Source organism: Sorex araneus, chromosome 5 (genome assembly GCF_027595985.1).
Source record: "Sorex araneus isolate mSorAra2 chromosome 5, mSorAra2.pri, whole genome shotgun sequence".
Classification (NCBI taxonomy): Eukaryota; Metazoa; Chordata; class Mammalia; order Eulipotyphla; family Soricidae; genus Sorex; species Sorex araneus.
Genome location: NC_073306.1, coordinates 57,803,491 through 57,819,411, shown reverse-complemented (window position 1 = coordinate 57,819,411; position 15,921 = coordinate 57,803,491). Strand labels below are relative to the sequence as shown.

The window sequence follows — 15,921 nt, the reverse complement described above, 5'->3', positions numbered from 1 at the left end:
ACCTGGGACTCCAGACAGCCTCACCCGGTCACACGAGGACTATGAGAGACACAAAATTCTTCCTGGAATAATTTCATGGAAATGCAGCCCTTTCACACCAGTTCTTTGGTATCTGGGGTGGTGGTGTTGGGGCTATACCTGACGGTGCTCAGGAACACCAGCGCAGCCAGTGGTGCCGGGGGTGGAGGGGGCGCGTGGCGCAGGGGTGGAAGCCAGGGCCTCTCACCTGGAGGGCCTGTGCCTCCCCCTGGCCCCCACACCAACTTTCTTGTTTGTTCAAAACTAGGATGTCACGTGCAGGCTCCTTAACTCCTTTCTCCTGCCCCAGAGGTTTCTGTTTGTGTATTTGTTTGTTTGTTTGTTTTTTCGGTGGGGGGCACACCGAGAAGTTCCCTGGGGTATCCCTGGCCCTGCTCAGGAGTGACCCGGCACAGTGACCACAGATGGTGCAGGGGATTCAAACCAGGGCCACAGCCGCCTGTGAGTCGGCGCCTTACCTGTGTCGATGTCTTATCTATGTCTCTGGCCCTATTTCTTTCTTTTTTTTTTATTTCCCTGGTACAATTTTTAAATACAAGCTCTTCCCCACCCTCAAAAAAGGTAGCACTCACTTTTAAAGAAAGTGACTCTCAAAAAAAAAAAAAAAGAAAGAAAGAAAGCCATCGAAATGAAAAATATTTCTTCCCTGAACCAACGGGTGCCTCGCAAGCTCTGTCCTCTCTCTGGGGCACCAGGCTCACACCAGGAGCACTTCTGTTTCGAAGGGTCTCCGTCCCCAGCTGTACCCGTTGCGTCCGAGCAACAGCCCTGTTGAGATTGTCCTCCAGGTAACACCCCAGGAGGAGAGGTTCTGCCCTGCTGGTGGGTCTCTTGTTCTGTTGAATCCAGGCTCCATGCTGCTCTCACGAAGGAACTTGGCGCTTTTCTTGGCGTTTAGCATTTCTCCTGGCTACTGGGAAAGTGTGTGTGTGTGTGTGTGTGTGTGTGTGTGTGTGTGTGTGTGTTGGGCAAGGGCAGAGGTGGTGTGGCTACTGGAAATGGTGGAGTGAGGGGGGTGGGGAGTCACGTGGCATCTACCTACTTTGTGCCACAGACAGAGGAGTACGGCGAAGGCCCAGCCTAGCTTCACACCTCCATGAACCCTGTGAAGTGAAGCACCAAAATTCTGGCCTTTCAGACCCACAAGGCTTCCTCTCGGGGCAGCTGACTTTTCCTGTTGAAATCCTTTCAGCAAATCCAAGACCTGGAGAAAGAAATAAAGAAACTCCGGGGCGAGCTCCGGAAGACCAGTTCTGAGCCGACTGTGACATCCAAGACTCGGGAGAAGAGCAAGGTAGGCAGGGGGGAGTCCCTGGGGGGCACCCACCCGACACCTGCCTTCCCTCCTCAGCGCTGCTGCCCTCCCTTCACTGGCATTCAAATTTAAATGCTGGGGTGTTTTGTGTTGTTTCCTTTTGCTGTCTGAGTACCCCTCCAGTCACGGGGAGAGGGGTGCGTGTTTCAAAACCGAGTCATAGCTGTGGATTCAGGGACTCCTCCATCTGTGCCCGTTTCCGCTTTCCGTTTTTGAGACTGTGCTGAGGTGCATGTAAATTTAGACTCTTCTAGGCTTCTCATAGCCTTTGTGATGATGGGGTAGGGAACGATAGTCACAGAGTCAGCGGCACCAGGCTCTAGACCAGACACTGCACCTCTCTCAACTTCACAACGGCTCTGGGATCTACCGATTTCCCGCCCCTTTGACAGATGAGAAAGTGAAGGTCGCACGTGCCAGTAGTTCCCCCCTCCACACCCCCAGAGCTGCTTCATTAGGTGCGTGGGCAAGTGGGGGGTCAGGAGCCTGGCTACTCCTCACCATGGCACACGGGCAGCTGTGTGCACGGAAATTCAATGAAAAGGTTTCACACTTTGCAAACACTCAGACTGTTCAGTCCCCCAGACACACACACACACACACACACACACACACACACACACACACACACACACACGGTTCAAGGGCTGGAAGGAAGGCTGTGAGTGGGGGCACGGGGTGCTGCCCAGCTGCGGGTGCCCGGACGAGGAGGAGCTTCTGTGTCCCTGCAGGGGTTGCTGCCAGATAAGCTGCTCCCCTGCCTCAGGCTCTTGGCCAGTGAGGCTGTGCAGAGACCGGGAGGCCAGGTTCCAGGGGAAAGGTCCCCAGAGCCCCTCAGGGAGGACCAGAGGGCAGGAGATCGGACCAGAGGTTCTGATGGGAGACACTGTGTGTGTGAGGGGCGGAGCGGGATGGGCTGCTGAAGGTGGCACTGTGTTTCAGGGTGGATGGGGGACCCAGAAGAGGGCAGCGTCAGTCAGCGGCGTGGGGCCGGGGGTGGGTCTGCCCTTGCAGCTGCTGAGAAGGGCTGCTGTAAAGGATGTTAAGGCCTGCCTGGCCCAGGGGGGATCCCGGGGGGCGGGGGGGGAAGCTAAGACCCCCTCGAGGTTAGATGGCTTTTCCCAGGTAACAATCTAGAGTTGCAACATCATGGTATGACTCAGACGTAAACTTAGAAAGGGCATCGCTGGGTCTTTGATTACATCTGTGTGACGCCCCCGCCCGCCCGCCACTCCTTCAGCCCCCTAATAAGCAGATCAAGAAACCGGTTCCTCCCCAGGCCCTGTCACAGCTGAAGGAGCCTGTGCCTCGGTTCCCGAGCGCCTCCCAGCAGCCCCCAGCTCCGCAGGGCCTCTCTAGCTTGTTGCTGGTCTGGAAAAATAAACCGACCCGCCGCAGTGTCCCCGAAGGGCCAGCAGAGGGCAGCCTGGAACATCCTAGCGTGCTGCTCTCGCAAACGGAAAAGCAAGAGGCGCGCTTCTCCGCTGTGAAGGCCTCCGTAACGGCAGGCACGGCCTGGCCAGCCTCCCCAGAGCCTGGTCAACGAGATAACAGCAAACAGCTCTGGTCATAAACCGTCTAGCAAGTGACCCCCCTTCCCCCGCCCAAGGCCAGTTAGAAGGGCTAATCAGAACGGAGCGGCAAGGGAGCCAGCGGCAGAGGCATGGACAGTGGGCAGTGATAACTAGCCCCCACAGAGCCCCTCGGAGCACTGTGGAAACATCCCGAATCCCTGCAGTAACTCCCAGAGGCTGTGCCAGGACCTTCGCTGCTCCCAGAGCCGTGAAATCCACTTTCCCAAGGCCACGTGACTTGGCTGGGCCGGGAAAGGACGCAGCTGAGCCCGGGGTGCACTGCTCCACCCTGCCCCCCTGCCCCCCACCCAACCAGGACAGCCTCTGGGGAGGCTGCTTCCAGCCCGCAGCTGCCCGCCCGCCCGTGACCCCGCCACACGGGCCGCAGATGGCCCCGTGCTCGCCCACGGGGAAGGGTCGCATGAGCAGCCTGGGCCGGCTGTCGTCATCCTTCCAGGTTGAAGAGAAGCTGCAGGAGGATTCCAGGAGGAAATTGCTCCAGCTCCAAGAAATGGGGAGCAGAGAGAACCTCATTAAAGTCAATTTGGAGAGGGCAGTGGGCCAGGTAGGTAGCGCCCCCTCCACTGGCCTGTGTCCCTGGGAGGTTCCCCCCGTGCGGGGGTGGTGGTGAGGCCGTTGCAAGAGGAGGTGGGGGTGGTCCCTGAGGGAAGAGTACAGCCGAGGTCCAACTTGAGGGCCTGGGGGGCAGCCCAGAGGACAAGCAGCTTATCTCTGCAGGGAGCCCCGCCCCCTCTCCTCTCCCCTCCCACTGTTGGGACCTGACCAGCCCCCAGTCCCCACCCCACGTCTGCCTCAGAAACTGCGGGGCCAGTCCCCGAGGGCTCGGAGCCTCTCAGAGCCCTGGGCTGCTTCCAGCACTTTCTCCGTCACACCCCCCACCCCACCACCCTGGTCCTGACAGTTACCACGATCTTTCTTTCCTCCCTGTCCGCAGCAGATGTCACAGTCAGGGCCCATTAGGAAACAGACTCTTCTTAATTAAGCGAAACCCCAGAACATGCAAGGCCTGCCCGATAGAGGACCCCAGGCAGGCCCGTGGGAGTCGGGCCTGGCTGAGGCCCTGGTCCAAGGTGGCCCAGAGGCCCTTCCTGGACCCCCGACCCAGAGAGGCCAGGCACCCCTTTCCCACCAGCCAAGGGAGGGCTGCAGAGGGCAGGACAGGAGCCCTGAGGTCAGGGACAGGAACGGCACAGCCCTGGGGAGCACACCCCTCTCCTCGCAGCCCCAGCTCCCGGGGACCCCCAAATGTCTGTGTCTACGTGTGTGTGTGTGTGTGTGTTGTGTTGTGTGTGTTGTGTGTTGTGTGTGTGTGTTGCTTAGGGGATGTCAGGGAACGGAATCTTCAAATCACTCACTGGGATTCTCAAAAGATCTGCAAACCACCCAAACCATCTAAAATCCACAATCCCTGGGGCCCTTCCCTGCCTTTCCCCCACCCCCCACCCCCCACCCACCTGTCTCCAGAAGCTTTTCCAGGGAATGAGGACCAAGCACCCAGGCACTGTGAGTGCCGCATTTCAGGGGTGCACCCAATTAAACACGGGTGCTGACCACAGATGCTAACACCTCCCAAGCACCCCCATCCCCGCACCCTTTCTGCTGGAAGGAGCCAGCCCTCAGCACAAGCAGAGAAGAGCCTGCCTTTGGGGTCCTCCTCTGTGCCCTCCCCACACCTGACTTAACAGGCACAAGCAGCTGTCGTTTGTGCCCCGCTGTCGTGAGTTTGGCTGTAGCCCTGGGCAGTGGTCCCAGGAGGACCCCCGAAAAACAGCAGGGCCCAACCCTAAGAAAGCACGAGCCGTTTCTTTTGGGTGGAGAACCCAGGGCAAGGCACCAGGCCCTCCCACACCCACCCTCTTATCTCCCCATTCCTGCTCTGCCTGCACACCCCAGAAAGGTGGCTTCAGGTCCGGGCCACTGAGCAGGACTGTCCCTCCCTCCCCACGCAGTCCTACAAGGGGACTCTCGCAGCTATGAGGCCCGGCACTCCCGGGGCCCTCTCCACACCACCTCTTCCCTGGGCTGAGCAAGGATCATCCTCTGGCCTGTGGGAACGGGACGGCCAGGAGAAACTGCAGCTACCTCTGGCCGGCTGACCACAGACACGGCCTCAGGGGAACCCTCATTCCCCAACTTGAGTTCCCAGAACGCCCAGGTGCATGATGAACACCTGCGTCTTGGGGCCCAGTGACGTTTAGGTCAAGCGGGGTTGGAGTGATAGGACAGCGGGAGAGATGCTGGCCTTGCACCGGGCCACCCCGGGCGTCCATCACAACACTACCTCCATCGCCTCCAGCCCACCCACCCCCGACCCACACCCCACCTCAGCACTGTCAGGAGTGGTCCCTGAGCACAGAGCCAGGAGTAAGGCCTGAGTACAGCAGGTTTTGGCCCCAAACACACACACACACACACACACACACACACACTACAAAAATAAAGCAAAACACCAATAATTTGATTCAGGGACACTTGTGGTCCTTTCACTTCTCTTATGGAGTCCTGCATGACCACAGTTTTCCAGGAACCCAGACCCAGACCTCAGGATCACATGTCGGTCAGGTCCCTGAGAGAGGTGGCCTTCTCGGCCTCTTGCTTCTCTGGGAACTCAGGACACCTTGGACTTGTGCTCCGGGCGGCCCGAGCTAACTCAGCCACACACCATCCGTCCACCATCACGGCAAGCACCACGGCAGCCCCTCTACAGGTGGGAGGGGCAGAGGACCGAGGACCCGTGGCTTGGCAGATGTGCCCTTGGCCCTGCACTCGGGGGTCACGTCCCAGTGCCCACTCCATGCTGGGCTCCTCGCTGGAGACACGCTCTCCCAGACGAGCTCGGTCCACGGCCCAGGAGGGGCCACCGTGTTCCCTCCTCGGGCTGATTACACAATTTGCTTGAGCTGACAGCTTCAATATTTATTTCACAGTCTGGTGCCAGCTTCGCAATTATGGAAGAGCGCTCGCTCCCGGCCCCAGCCTTCCCACCAGGCAACTGGCAGCAAGTGGCTCTTTGGAGGGCTTGCGGCGATGCGCGTGCTGACCACTTGCCTGCTCTGGGTGGGGCCTGAGGCCTGGACACTCATTAAAACCTGCGGCTCTGCAGGCGGGCGGCCCACCCCTTCCAAGGATCGGGCGAGGGCGCCCCCCTCCCCGCCGCCATCTGACTCGGTGCCTCCCCTGTGTGCTGCAGCTGGAGCATTTCAGAAGCCAGGTCATCAAGGCCACCTATGGACGAACGAAGCCCTTCCAGGACAAGCCGGTCACTGACCAGCAGGTTCGTCCAGGGACTCCCCTTTCTGCCTGCAGGCTCCGGGCCTCCGGGGCCTGGAAGCACGTGTTTCTGGTTGTTGTTGGTTCTTCGTGTGTGTGTGTGTGTGTGTGTGTGTGTGTTGGCGGGGCTGTTTGTTTTCCTAGTGGCACAGATTTCTCACACTGTTGCTCTACCATGTAGATTTGTTTTGGTCGCTAAGGGATTCCCCAACTTTCAAAGTCAAAGCCGATGATTTTACTTCCAAGGCCTTGGAGTGTTTCTGTGACAATCCCATCTAAAAGCCACCCAGGCAGGCCTGGGTCTGGCCCAGAGCCCCCCCCCCCACCACCACCACCACCACCACCTGGTCTGGCCTCTGCCGCTCTAGGAGCCAAGAGGGAGAAAGAGAGCCACGAGTTTGGACTTTGGGCTGTGCGGCTCGTTCTTGCAGTTCTTCCAGTTGCGCTGTCCAACCCTCTGTGTCCGAGCAGGGGTGGGGAAACGTGTGTGCTGTGGGTTGCTGGCCCCGGCTGGCAGAGCAGCTGATGTTCTAACTCAAAACATTAGATTTAGTGCTGTGAGCCTGTGCTGAAGAATCTGGAACAAACACATGGCAACTAGACAAGCCTTTGGTTTGATGTCGGGGGTGGGGTGGGGCGGAGCAATAGCACAGCGGGTAGGGCGTTTGCCTTGCACATGGCTGACCCAGGTTCAATCCCCGGCATCCCATGTGGTCCCCAGAGCACCGCCAAGAGTAATTCCTGAGCGCAGAGCCAGGAGTAATGCCTGAGCATCGCCAGGTGTGACCTAAAAAGCAAATAAAATAAAATGAAATAAAAGGATATCTGGGGCCTGGAAGATAGCACAGAGAGGTGGCGAGCATTCCTGACATGCTCAAGGCCCTGGGTTTAATTAATGGCACCTCATGTTCCCTGTGGATGGTCCCCAGCACCATCGAAACCGTCAGGCCTGCACAGCCTTACCTGTAGTGTCAGAAGTGGCCCGGGGGGTCCCCAAGCACCACTGGGGAGGTTCCCGCCCCCACCCCCCTTCACCAACAACAAATCCTGGCGTCTGATCCTCGGGGTGCGTCGTGGTGGTGGGGCCCTAGTTGCCCACCAGGCCGTCATCACCCCTGCGCGCCAGGGTCCCTCTGCTGAGCGGGAAGCCGGGGTTGGCGCCCCCAGCAGCTCCCGCCAGGCCCACCCTGCACTCTCAGTCTCCCGTCCCCTTCCTCCCCAGCTACTCGAGAAGATCACCCAGGTCACGGAGGACAGCGTTAGCTGGCAGCAGAGGAAGTGGAGCCTGAAGAAGGACTCTCAGCTCAGCTGCTCCCAGCAGGAGGAGATCACGGAGCACATCGAGAAGCTGAAGACGTTCCTGGACAAATGCGAGGTGAGGCCCCTGCTCCACCTTCGTCTCCTTCCCGTGCTCCTCTCTGGGGGAAGCTGTTCTGCTTCCACGGCGCAGGCCGGGCAGGGGGAGATGCTGCCTTCCTAGTCCCGCTCCACACTCACGGGAGAGAGGAACAGAGAAGGCTCAAGAAATGCTTCACAGGTGAACCTGGGGCAGCCAGGGGAATACGGGAGGAGCCCCCCCAAGAGTGGGAAGACTTAGACAAACCCCAGCTTTACAACCTGAAAGCACAGGCCACGTTAACCCCAGAGATCCCGGGAATCCACCCCTGCTTAATTTTGTTTTGTTTGGAAGGTGAGGACAGTGCTCAGGGGATATTCCTGGCTCTGCACTCAGGGATCGCTCTTGGTAGGCTCCGGGGACCATACAGGGGGCCGGGGATCAAGCCCAGGTTGACTGCCTGCAAGGCAAGGCACCCTCCCTGCTGTTTTATCACTCCAGCCCCCATTCCTGCATTTTCTGTGCACTTTCTCTCTTGGACCTTGATTCTGGATGGAGCTGGTCTCAAGAGAGCTGGGCCGAGACCCCACAGAACCCACATGGGTCACAGCTTATCTGCGAAGGCCGCTGCCTCTGTCTTCTCTGGAAAGAGGCAGCTACTATCTGTGGAGTTCGTGCAAATGTTGGCTTGTCAGCGCTCTTGCGAATAGGAAACGCCCATTTTTGGCCCAGCCCATGTGCTGATCTCAGCCAGAATTGTGATGAGTCCTGAGCCTCCAAATCTACTTCCCCATTCGGTCAGTTTTTGTCCTGGGCCATTCTGTTTGGGATTGCACAGGCCTACAGCAGGGACCTCCCGGGCCATCTGAAGTTCGAATTAGGACAGAGGGTTTGTGGGGCTGGAGCAATAGCACAGCGGGTAGGGCATTTGCCTTGCACGCAGCCGACCCAGGTTTGATTCCCAGCATCCCATATGGTCCCCCAAGCACCACCAGGAGAAATTCCTGAGCACAGAGCCAGGAGTAACCCGTGAGCATTGCCAGGTGTGACCCCCCACAAAAGAAAGTGGGGGAAAGGACAGGGAGTTTGTTCAGAGTTGTCCAGCACACACATTTTGCATGTGGGAGGCCTGAGTTCGATCTCCAGCACTGTAGGGTTCTCACCACCAACAACAGCAATAATAAATGCCAGGAGCAACCATGAGCATCTCCAGCTGTGGCCCCAAAACCAAACCAAGGAAACAAGAAACAAGTCCAAATGAGAGTGTAAAGAGAACATCGGGGGGCTGGAGCGATAGCACAGCGGGTAGGGTAATTTGCCTTGCATGCGGCCGACCCGGGTTCGATTCCCAGCATCCCACGTGGTCCTCTGAGCACTGCCAGGAGTAATTCCTGAGTGCAGAGCCAGGAGTGACCCCTGTGCATCGCCAGGTGTGCCCCCCCCCCCAAGAGAGTCGGGAAGGCAGCCGGCATGGTCTGGGCGCATGTCTGGGCCCAGGTGACCCTCACCCCCTCCTTGCAGGCCTGCATGAGAACCTCCTGTTGCAGCCGAGACCTGAAGAAGGAGGCGGACCTTCTGCGGTTCCTCGAGCTGAGCGCCCCCGTCTCGGGGCTCCAGAAGGTGTCGCTGGACATCGTGCGCACATCTGCGTCCTGGCTGGAGGACACGGAGCACCTCCTCCGGGATGTGGGGATCCAGCTGGCCAGCTCTGACAAAGGTGACCGCCACACTGCCCCCATGCTCAAGCCCGCCACCTCTCCCTCTCTCCCTCTTTCTCCCTCCCTCCCTCTCTCCTGCCCTCTCTCTCTTCTCTCTCTCTCCCCCTCTCTATCCCTCTCTCTGTGCCCCCCTCTCTCCCTCTCTCCTGCCCTCTCTCTCTTCTCTCTCTCCCTCTCGCTCCCTCTCTCTGTGCCCCCCTCTCTCCCTCCCTCTCTCCTGCCCTCTCTCTCTTCTCTCTCTCCCTCCCTCTCCCTCTCTCTGTGCCCCCCTCTCCCTCTCTCTCTCCTGCCCTCTCTCTCTTCTCTCTCTCCCTCCCTCTCCCTCTCTCTGTGCCCCCTCTCTCCCTCCCTCTCTCCTGCCCTCTCTCTCTTCTCTCTCTCCCTCCCTCTCCCTCTCTCTGTGCCCCCTCTCTCCCTCCCTCTCTCCTGCCCTCTCTCTCTTCTCTCTCTCCCTCCCTCTCCCTCTCTCTGTGCCCCCTCTCTCCCTCCCTCTCTCCTGCCCTCTCTCTCTTCTCTCTCTCCCTCTCGCTCCCTCTCTCTGTGCCCCCTCTCTCCCTCCCTCTCTCCTGCCCTCTCTCTCTTCTCTCTCTCCCTCTCTCTCCCTCTCTCTGTGCCCCCTCTCTCCCTCCCTCTCTCCTGCCCTCTCTCTCTTCTCTCTCTCCCTCTCGCTCCCTCTCTCTGTGCCCCCTCTCTCCCTCCCTCTCTCCTGCCCTCTCTCTCTTCTCTCTCTCCCTCTCGCTCCCTCTCTCTGTGCCCCCCTCTCTCCCTCCCTCTCTCCTGCCCTCTCTCTGTTCTCTCTCTCCCTCTCTATCTCTCTCTGTGCCCCCCTCTCTCCCTCCCTCTCTCCTGCCCTCTCTCTCTTCTCTCTCTCTCCCCCTCTCTATCCCTTTCTCTGTGCCCCCCTCTCTCCCTCTCTCTCTCTCCTGCCCTCTCTCTGTTCTCTCTCTCCCTCTCTATCTCTCTCTGTGCCCCCCTCTCTCCCTCCCTCTCTCCTGCCCTCTCTCTCTTCTCTCTCTCTCCCCCTCTCTATCCCTCTCTCTGTGCCCCCCTCTCTCCCTCTCTCCTGCCCTCTCTCTCTTCTCTCTCTCCCTCTCGCTCCCTCTCTCTGTGCCCCCCTCTCTCCCTCCCTCTCTCCTGCCCTCTCTCTCTTCTCTCTCTCCCTCCCTCTCCCTCTCTCTGTGCCCCCCTCTCCCTCTCTCTCTCCTGCCCTCTCTCTCTTCTCTCTCTCCCTCCCTCTCCCTCTCTCTGTGCCCCCTCTCTCCCTCCCTCTCTCCTGCCCTCTCTCTTCTCTCTCTCCCTCTCGCTCCCTCTCTCTGTGCCCCCTCTCTCCCTCCCTCTCTCCTGCCCTCTCTCTCTTCTTTCTCTCCCTCCCTCTCCCTCTCTCTGTGCCCCCTCTCTCCCTCCCTCTCTCCTGCCCTCTCTCTCTTCTCTCTCTCCCTCCCTCTCCCTCTCTCTGTGCCCCCTCTCTCCCTCCCTCTCTCCTGCCCTCTCTCTCTTCTCTCTCCCTCTCGCTCCCTCTCTCTGTGCCCCCTCTCTCCCTCCCTCTCTCCTGCCCTCTCTCTCTTCTCTCTCTCCCTCTCTCTCCCTCTCTCTGTGCCCCCTCTCTCCCTCCCTCTCTCCTGCCCTCTCTCTCTTCTCTCTCTCCCTCTCGCTCCCTCTCTCTGTGCCCCCTCTCTCCCTCCCTCTCTCCTGCCCTCTCTCTCTTCTCTCTCTCCCTCTCGCTCCCTCTCTCTGTGCCCCCCTCTCTCCCTCCCTCTCTCCTGCCCTCTCTCTCTTCTCTCTCTCCCTCTCTATCTCTCTCTGTGCCCCCCTCTCTCCCTCCCTCTCTCCTGCCCTCTCTCTCTTCTCTCTCTCTCCCCCTCTCTATCCCTTTCTCTGTGCCCCCCTCTCTCCCTCTCTCTCTCTCCTGCCCTCTCTCTCTTCGCCTCTCTCTCTGTCCCTCTCTCTCTGTCCCCCTCCCTCCTTCTCTCTCCCTCTCTCTCTCCTTCCCCCCTCTCTCTTTCTCCCCACCCCCCTCTCCTGGGCTGGACTTTGTTGCTTGGCTTCTCGGGGGATGGGCTGAGGGTCTTGAGGGTCTTCTTCCCCACCTGAGACACCAGTTCCTCTGTGAGTGGGGTTAACGTCACACGGGGGAGACAGGATTCCTGGAGAAAAGTGACTTGTGACAAGAAGCAGAAGCAAATCTGCCTTTTTGCTAAATCCTATCCCTTAGAAATAACTATAGTTATATTTTTATTTTGGTTTTTGTTCTGTTTTGGTTTGGGGACCACACTCTGTGGTACTCGGGACTTACTCCTGGCTCTGCACTCAGGAATCAGGACTGAAGCGATAGGGGGTGAGGGAGGCAGTGATAGTGTGACAGGGATGGAACACTCCGGTCAGCCATATGCGAAGTAAGTGCCCTACCCACTGTCCTATCACTCAGCCCCATGCTTATATTTTTAATCGATATTTTTTAAGAGCAATTTTTGGCTTACAGGCAAAATGGAGTGTAAGGTTCCGGGATTTCCCAGTCACCCTCCTACCCCACTCGGACACAGCCCACGCCCTGATCAATGTGTCCGTGTGTCTAAGGATTCACAGGCTACACCCTGAGGAGCTGACACTGGCACATGAGGAGTTCCTGAAGGCCCCCGTTGACGTTGGGTCTCATTCTCCGTGTCAGTGCTGTGGCTTGGGACATGGACCCACTGTCATGCCGTGCTGAACAGGGGCACCTCTCCAGGACTGCTCTGAGTTACTGTCCCAGGAGACAGAATGTCGTAAACTGCTCTGCCTTGCCCCCTTAAAGAATATTATTCTCGACTTTTGAAAGAATAAAAAAAGCAATCATTGGGTCACTGTTTGTAGTCTAATAAAACAAGATAATTTTTGCTGAATTTCAAAATAAAGGGGGCGTGTGGGGGGGGGGAGAAAAAGTTGCCTAAGATCACAGAGCCAGCAGGGCAGCTCGGGACACGTTGTGTGAGGTGGTTGGAATCCTCCGGTCTGTGCTAGCTCCTCAGTTTGGGTCTGGGGCCCAAACCCCAGCCGTGTTCAGAAGTTACTCCTGGCATGGTGCTCCTCAATGCTTAGAGGACCACACTGGGCTGAAGATGGCACCCAGGCCTCAGGCAGACGAAGCATGAGCTCTAGGCCCTGGGACCTGCCTCCCCCATCAGATCCATGCCTCTTCCATGATCCCACATTCCCTCGGAGCTGCATGTGGGACTCTGAATGTCGGGTCATTCATGCGGTCAGAGACCGGGCTACGACTTGTTCCCACGGGTCCTGCCTCTGCTGTACCCCTGAGCTGCACCCTGGGAAAGCCCCCCACACACACACACACACCCTGCAGAAGGCTCTGAGGCCAGGTTGGCCATGCTCAGCCGTGCCCTTGGGAGCATAGTGAGTGACAAGTGACCGGCTGGCACGCTCTCTTTCCTGAAACAAGGTGGCACCTTCTGGGAGTCTTCAGGGAATGGGGGACGGGAGGCACACAATCCTAGAGCCACCAGCTGCAGCCTCGGGAGCTCTCCAACTCTGTCTCCCCTCAATGTGGGCAGCAGCCATAAGAGCACACGCTGTGCGGCTTCAGTGACTCGTCCCTGGTGACTAGGCTTCACCTGGGCCGTCTCCCTCCTCCCCCCCACTCTAACGGGGGCAAACGGGGGCTCATCCAGCTCCCTCTCTTCCATTTTTTTCCCTTTTATTTAGGCACATGACTTACTGATAATGATAGAGTGTCAGGCGTCCAATCTTCAACACCACACCCACCGCCAGGGTGTCCACTTCCTTATACAAATGTCCAAAGGTCCCCTCCATCACCCCCGCCCTTCCCCGCCCAGGTAAGCTCACCTCTGTAGAACAGCTCTCAGGTTCTGCTGCCTTTGGGCCTTGTGTTGTTGCCGTACCATGTTTCTTTATATCCCCCCCACAAGCAGTGGAGAGGGAGACTGCTTGACACACAGCATCATTGGGTGATGCTGTGAACAACCGAGAATATTGGGGGGTTGCTGCTACAGGTCTGATTGGGGAAGGACTCTGCAGTGCTGTTGGGGAGAGAGGCAGTACCAAAGGGTGAGTCATGAAAGTGAGTTGCCACTTCCCGTGCCTGGTTTCAAGGCATAACCCTGCATAACCACCTTAAATTCATGTGCTCACTAGGTTCCCGTAAGCCAAGTCAACATCAGCCAAGCTATCAGTTCCCGACACACACATATACACACAGACTCTCTCTTTCTCTCTCTCTCTCTCAGACTCCCATATCCTCTGCCATCTTGGTACTGTTGCAGGACCCCTCCCCCACTTCACACGTTGCCCCTTTCTCTCAGCCTCTATTCTCTTCTCAAGCAAAAAACGAGGCATACAGATGAACGCTCTGGGGCTTCACCTTGCTCCTGAACTTAACCTGAGGCATACACTCTTCTTCTTCTTTTTAATGTAAGAGTATTGCTATTTATTCAGTCAGTGATTAAGCTGATTAAAGCAGGCATGAACTCCACATTACTTTTTTTAAGCTTTCTAAATTGAACATTTGTGATAGACCATTACAAAGCTGATCACAATTGGGATTCAGTCATGCAATGATCCGGCACCCATCCCTCTACTAGTATACGTTTCCCACCACCAATGTCCCGTTTCCCTACCACCATCCCCCAATGCCCCACCCTCCACCCCCAGCCGCCTCTGTGGGAGGCACTTTCCTTCTTGCTCTCTCTCCTTTAATTGCATTATGGTTTGCAATACCGGTACTATGAGGTCATGGTGTTTGTTCAGGACATTCGGTATTTTTATTGAGACGGTAAGGCTGAAGTAGCTTTTTAACTGTGTGACTACTTTAGGGTGTGTATGTGACTGCTGAAGCTTCTGGAAATTCAGGGAGGTTGGAAGGAGGTAGCCCATCCCGACCTCGAGAAAGCCTGGAGGTTTCAGTCACAAAACCCACATATGAGAATTTTCAGCAGATTATGTCCGGGTGAGGTCCATCCGGAGACGGTGGAATCAGGCCGAGGCGGCATAAGCTCTTCTAATACTGCTGTTGTCTCACCCATCAATGCAAACGCATTTCCTTACTGTACTGTGTCTAATGATTAGATAATAGAAGGGCCAGAGAGATAGTACTGGCACTAAGTGTTCGGGCACTTGCCTTGCATGCAACTGACCCAAGTTCAATTCCTGGCATTCCGGGAGTAATCCCTGAGCATCACTGGGTGAGGCCCCAAAGCAAATATAAAATAAAATTCCATGTTATAAAACTGCATGAGGCCTAGCGTACAACACATGCTCAATATTTTATCGCTACTACCATTATCATTACTGTTTCTCTTCCCTGCTGAAAATTCTCACAAAGCACGGTCTGAGGGTGCCCAGATATTCCACATATCCCACTCCCTTCCTTCCTCTCCCTCTCTTCTCCCTTTCCCGCATTGTCCTCAGGAAATTCTCCTTCCACGTGCAGCTCTTTCCCCCCTGTGTCTCCCCCTGCAGCATCCTCTCTCACTTCACCAAGCCCACCCCACCCCCATCACCAAGATCCTGAGCAGGTCCAAAACGACAATCCCCTTTGGACCCTACAACCTTTCTCTCTCTCACTCCTTTGCCATCAGACATGTGCGTGGAGGTGGTCATCTTTACCTTTTCTGTTTTTGTTTTTCTATCTGGGGAGAGAATCAGGTTGGGAGATTTCTACAGAGAGCAAAGGAAGAATGAGTAATGTGTCGTGGTCAGGTGGCAGGGTCACGAGGCAAAAGGTGAATATTTATTTCTACCCATACTCCCAAACTGGATCATCTTGCATTCTTGCTGGCTTCTTGGGATGTTTGCCTTGGGCCTGGCCAGGGTTTTGGTTTTGTAGAAAGTGGACAGCAAGTGGCCAGAGATAGGGCCCAGCAGATAGGGTGCTTGCCTTGCACACAGCCAGCCCAACTTCGATCCCTGCACCACATATGACCCATCAGAAGTGATACCTTAATACAGAGCCCAGAGTAAGCCCTGAGCACTGTTTGGTGTGGCCCCTCTCCAAATATAAATTTAAAAAAAACTGAGCAGTTTCCCTTCTATGGCTAACTTCTATGGCTAACTCCTGCTCTTTTTTTTTTTTTTCTTGTTGGGTCACACCCAGCGATGCACAGGGGCCACTCCTGGTTCATGCACTCAGGAATTACTCCTGGTAGTGCTTGGGGAACCATATGGGAAGCTGGGATTTGAACCTGGGTCGGCCACGTGCAAGGCAAATGCCCTACCCGCTGTGCTATTGCTCAGGCCCCTCCAGCTCTATTTTTAAAATGGCTCCAGTGATATTAAGTTTTCATAAGCCACTACCCAGAAAGCAAAGGAGTGAACGGATACTTAACTTCTTGCTTTTCTTTTAAGGATTGTCCTTGTATCTGAAGTATCTTCTGGAACATTATAAAAAAATTAAAAGCCACACCCAGGAACTTCAGGTAACCTCTTATCTTTGATCGCTCATTTCAGCCCCTCCCTGGCACTTGACATTGTACGTTTGAACCCGGTGCCGTTGCTTATTTTCTCCACTGGCTCATCAGTCCACCTCTCCGAGAAATGTTTTCCATTTCCCCTAATTGCATATAGAGATTCAGACACAGTTGATGAGACCACCCAGGAGGGCAAGGGCAAAGACAGTTGCTTGTTTTTCCTCTGTCAAAA

General features: G+C 56.6%; 1 protein-coding gene across 1 annotated transcript in view; it reads left to right on the top strand.

Moving 5' to 3' along the window:
• Window positions 1-15,921, top strand: part of FHAD1 (forkhead associated phosphopeptide binding domain 1) — a 131,213-nt gene that overhangs the window by 64,343 nt on the left and 50,949 nt on the right. The window contains exons 11-16 of the mRNA XM_055139446.1: window positions 1,232-1,333; window positions 3,386-3,493; window positions 6,140-6,223; window positions 7,442-7,594; window positions 9,077-9,272; window positions 15,628-15,698. Coding sequence (XP_054995421.1) covers window positions 1,232-1,333; window positions 3,386-3,493; window positions 6,140-6,223; window positions 7,442-7,594; window positions 9,077-9,272; window positions 15,628-15,698 — 714 coding nt within the window. The remainder of the gene's footprint in view (window positions 1-1,231; window positions 1,334-3,385; window positions 3,494-6,139; window positions 6,224-7,441; window positions 7,595-9,076; window positions 9,273-15,627; window positions 15,699-15,921) is intronic.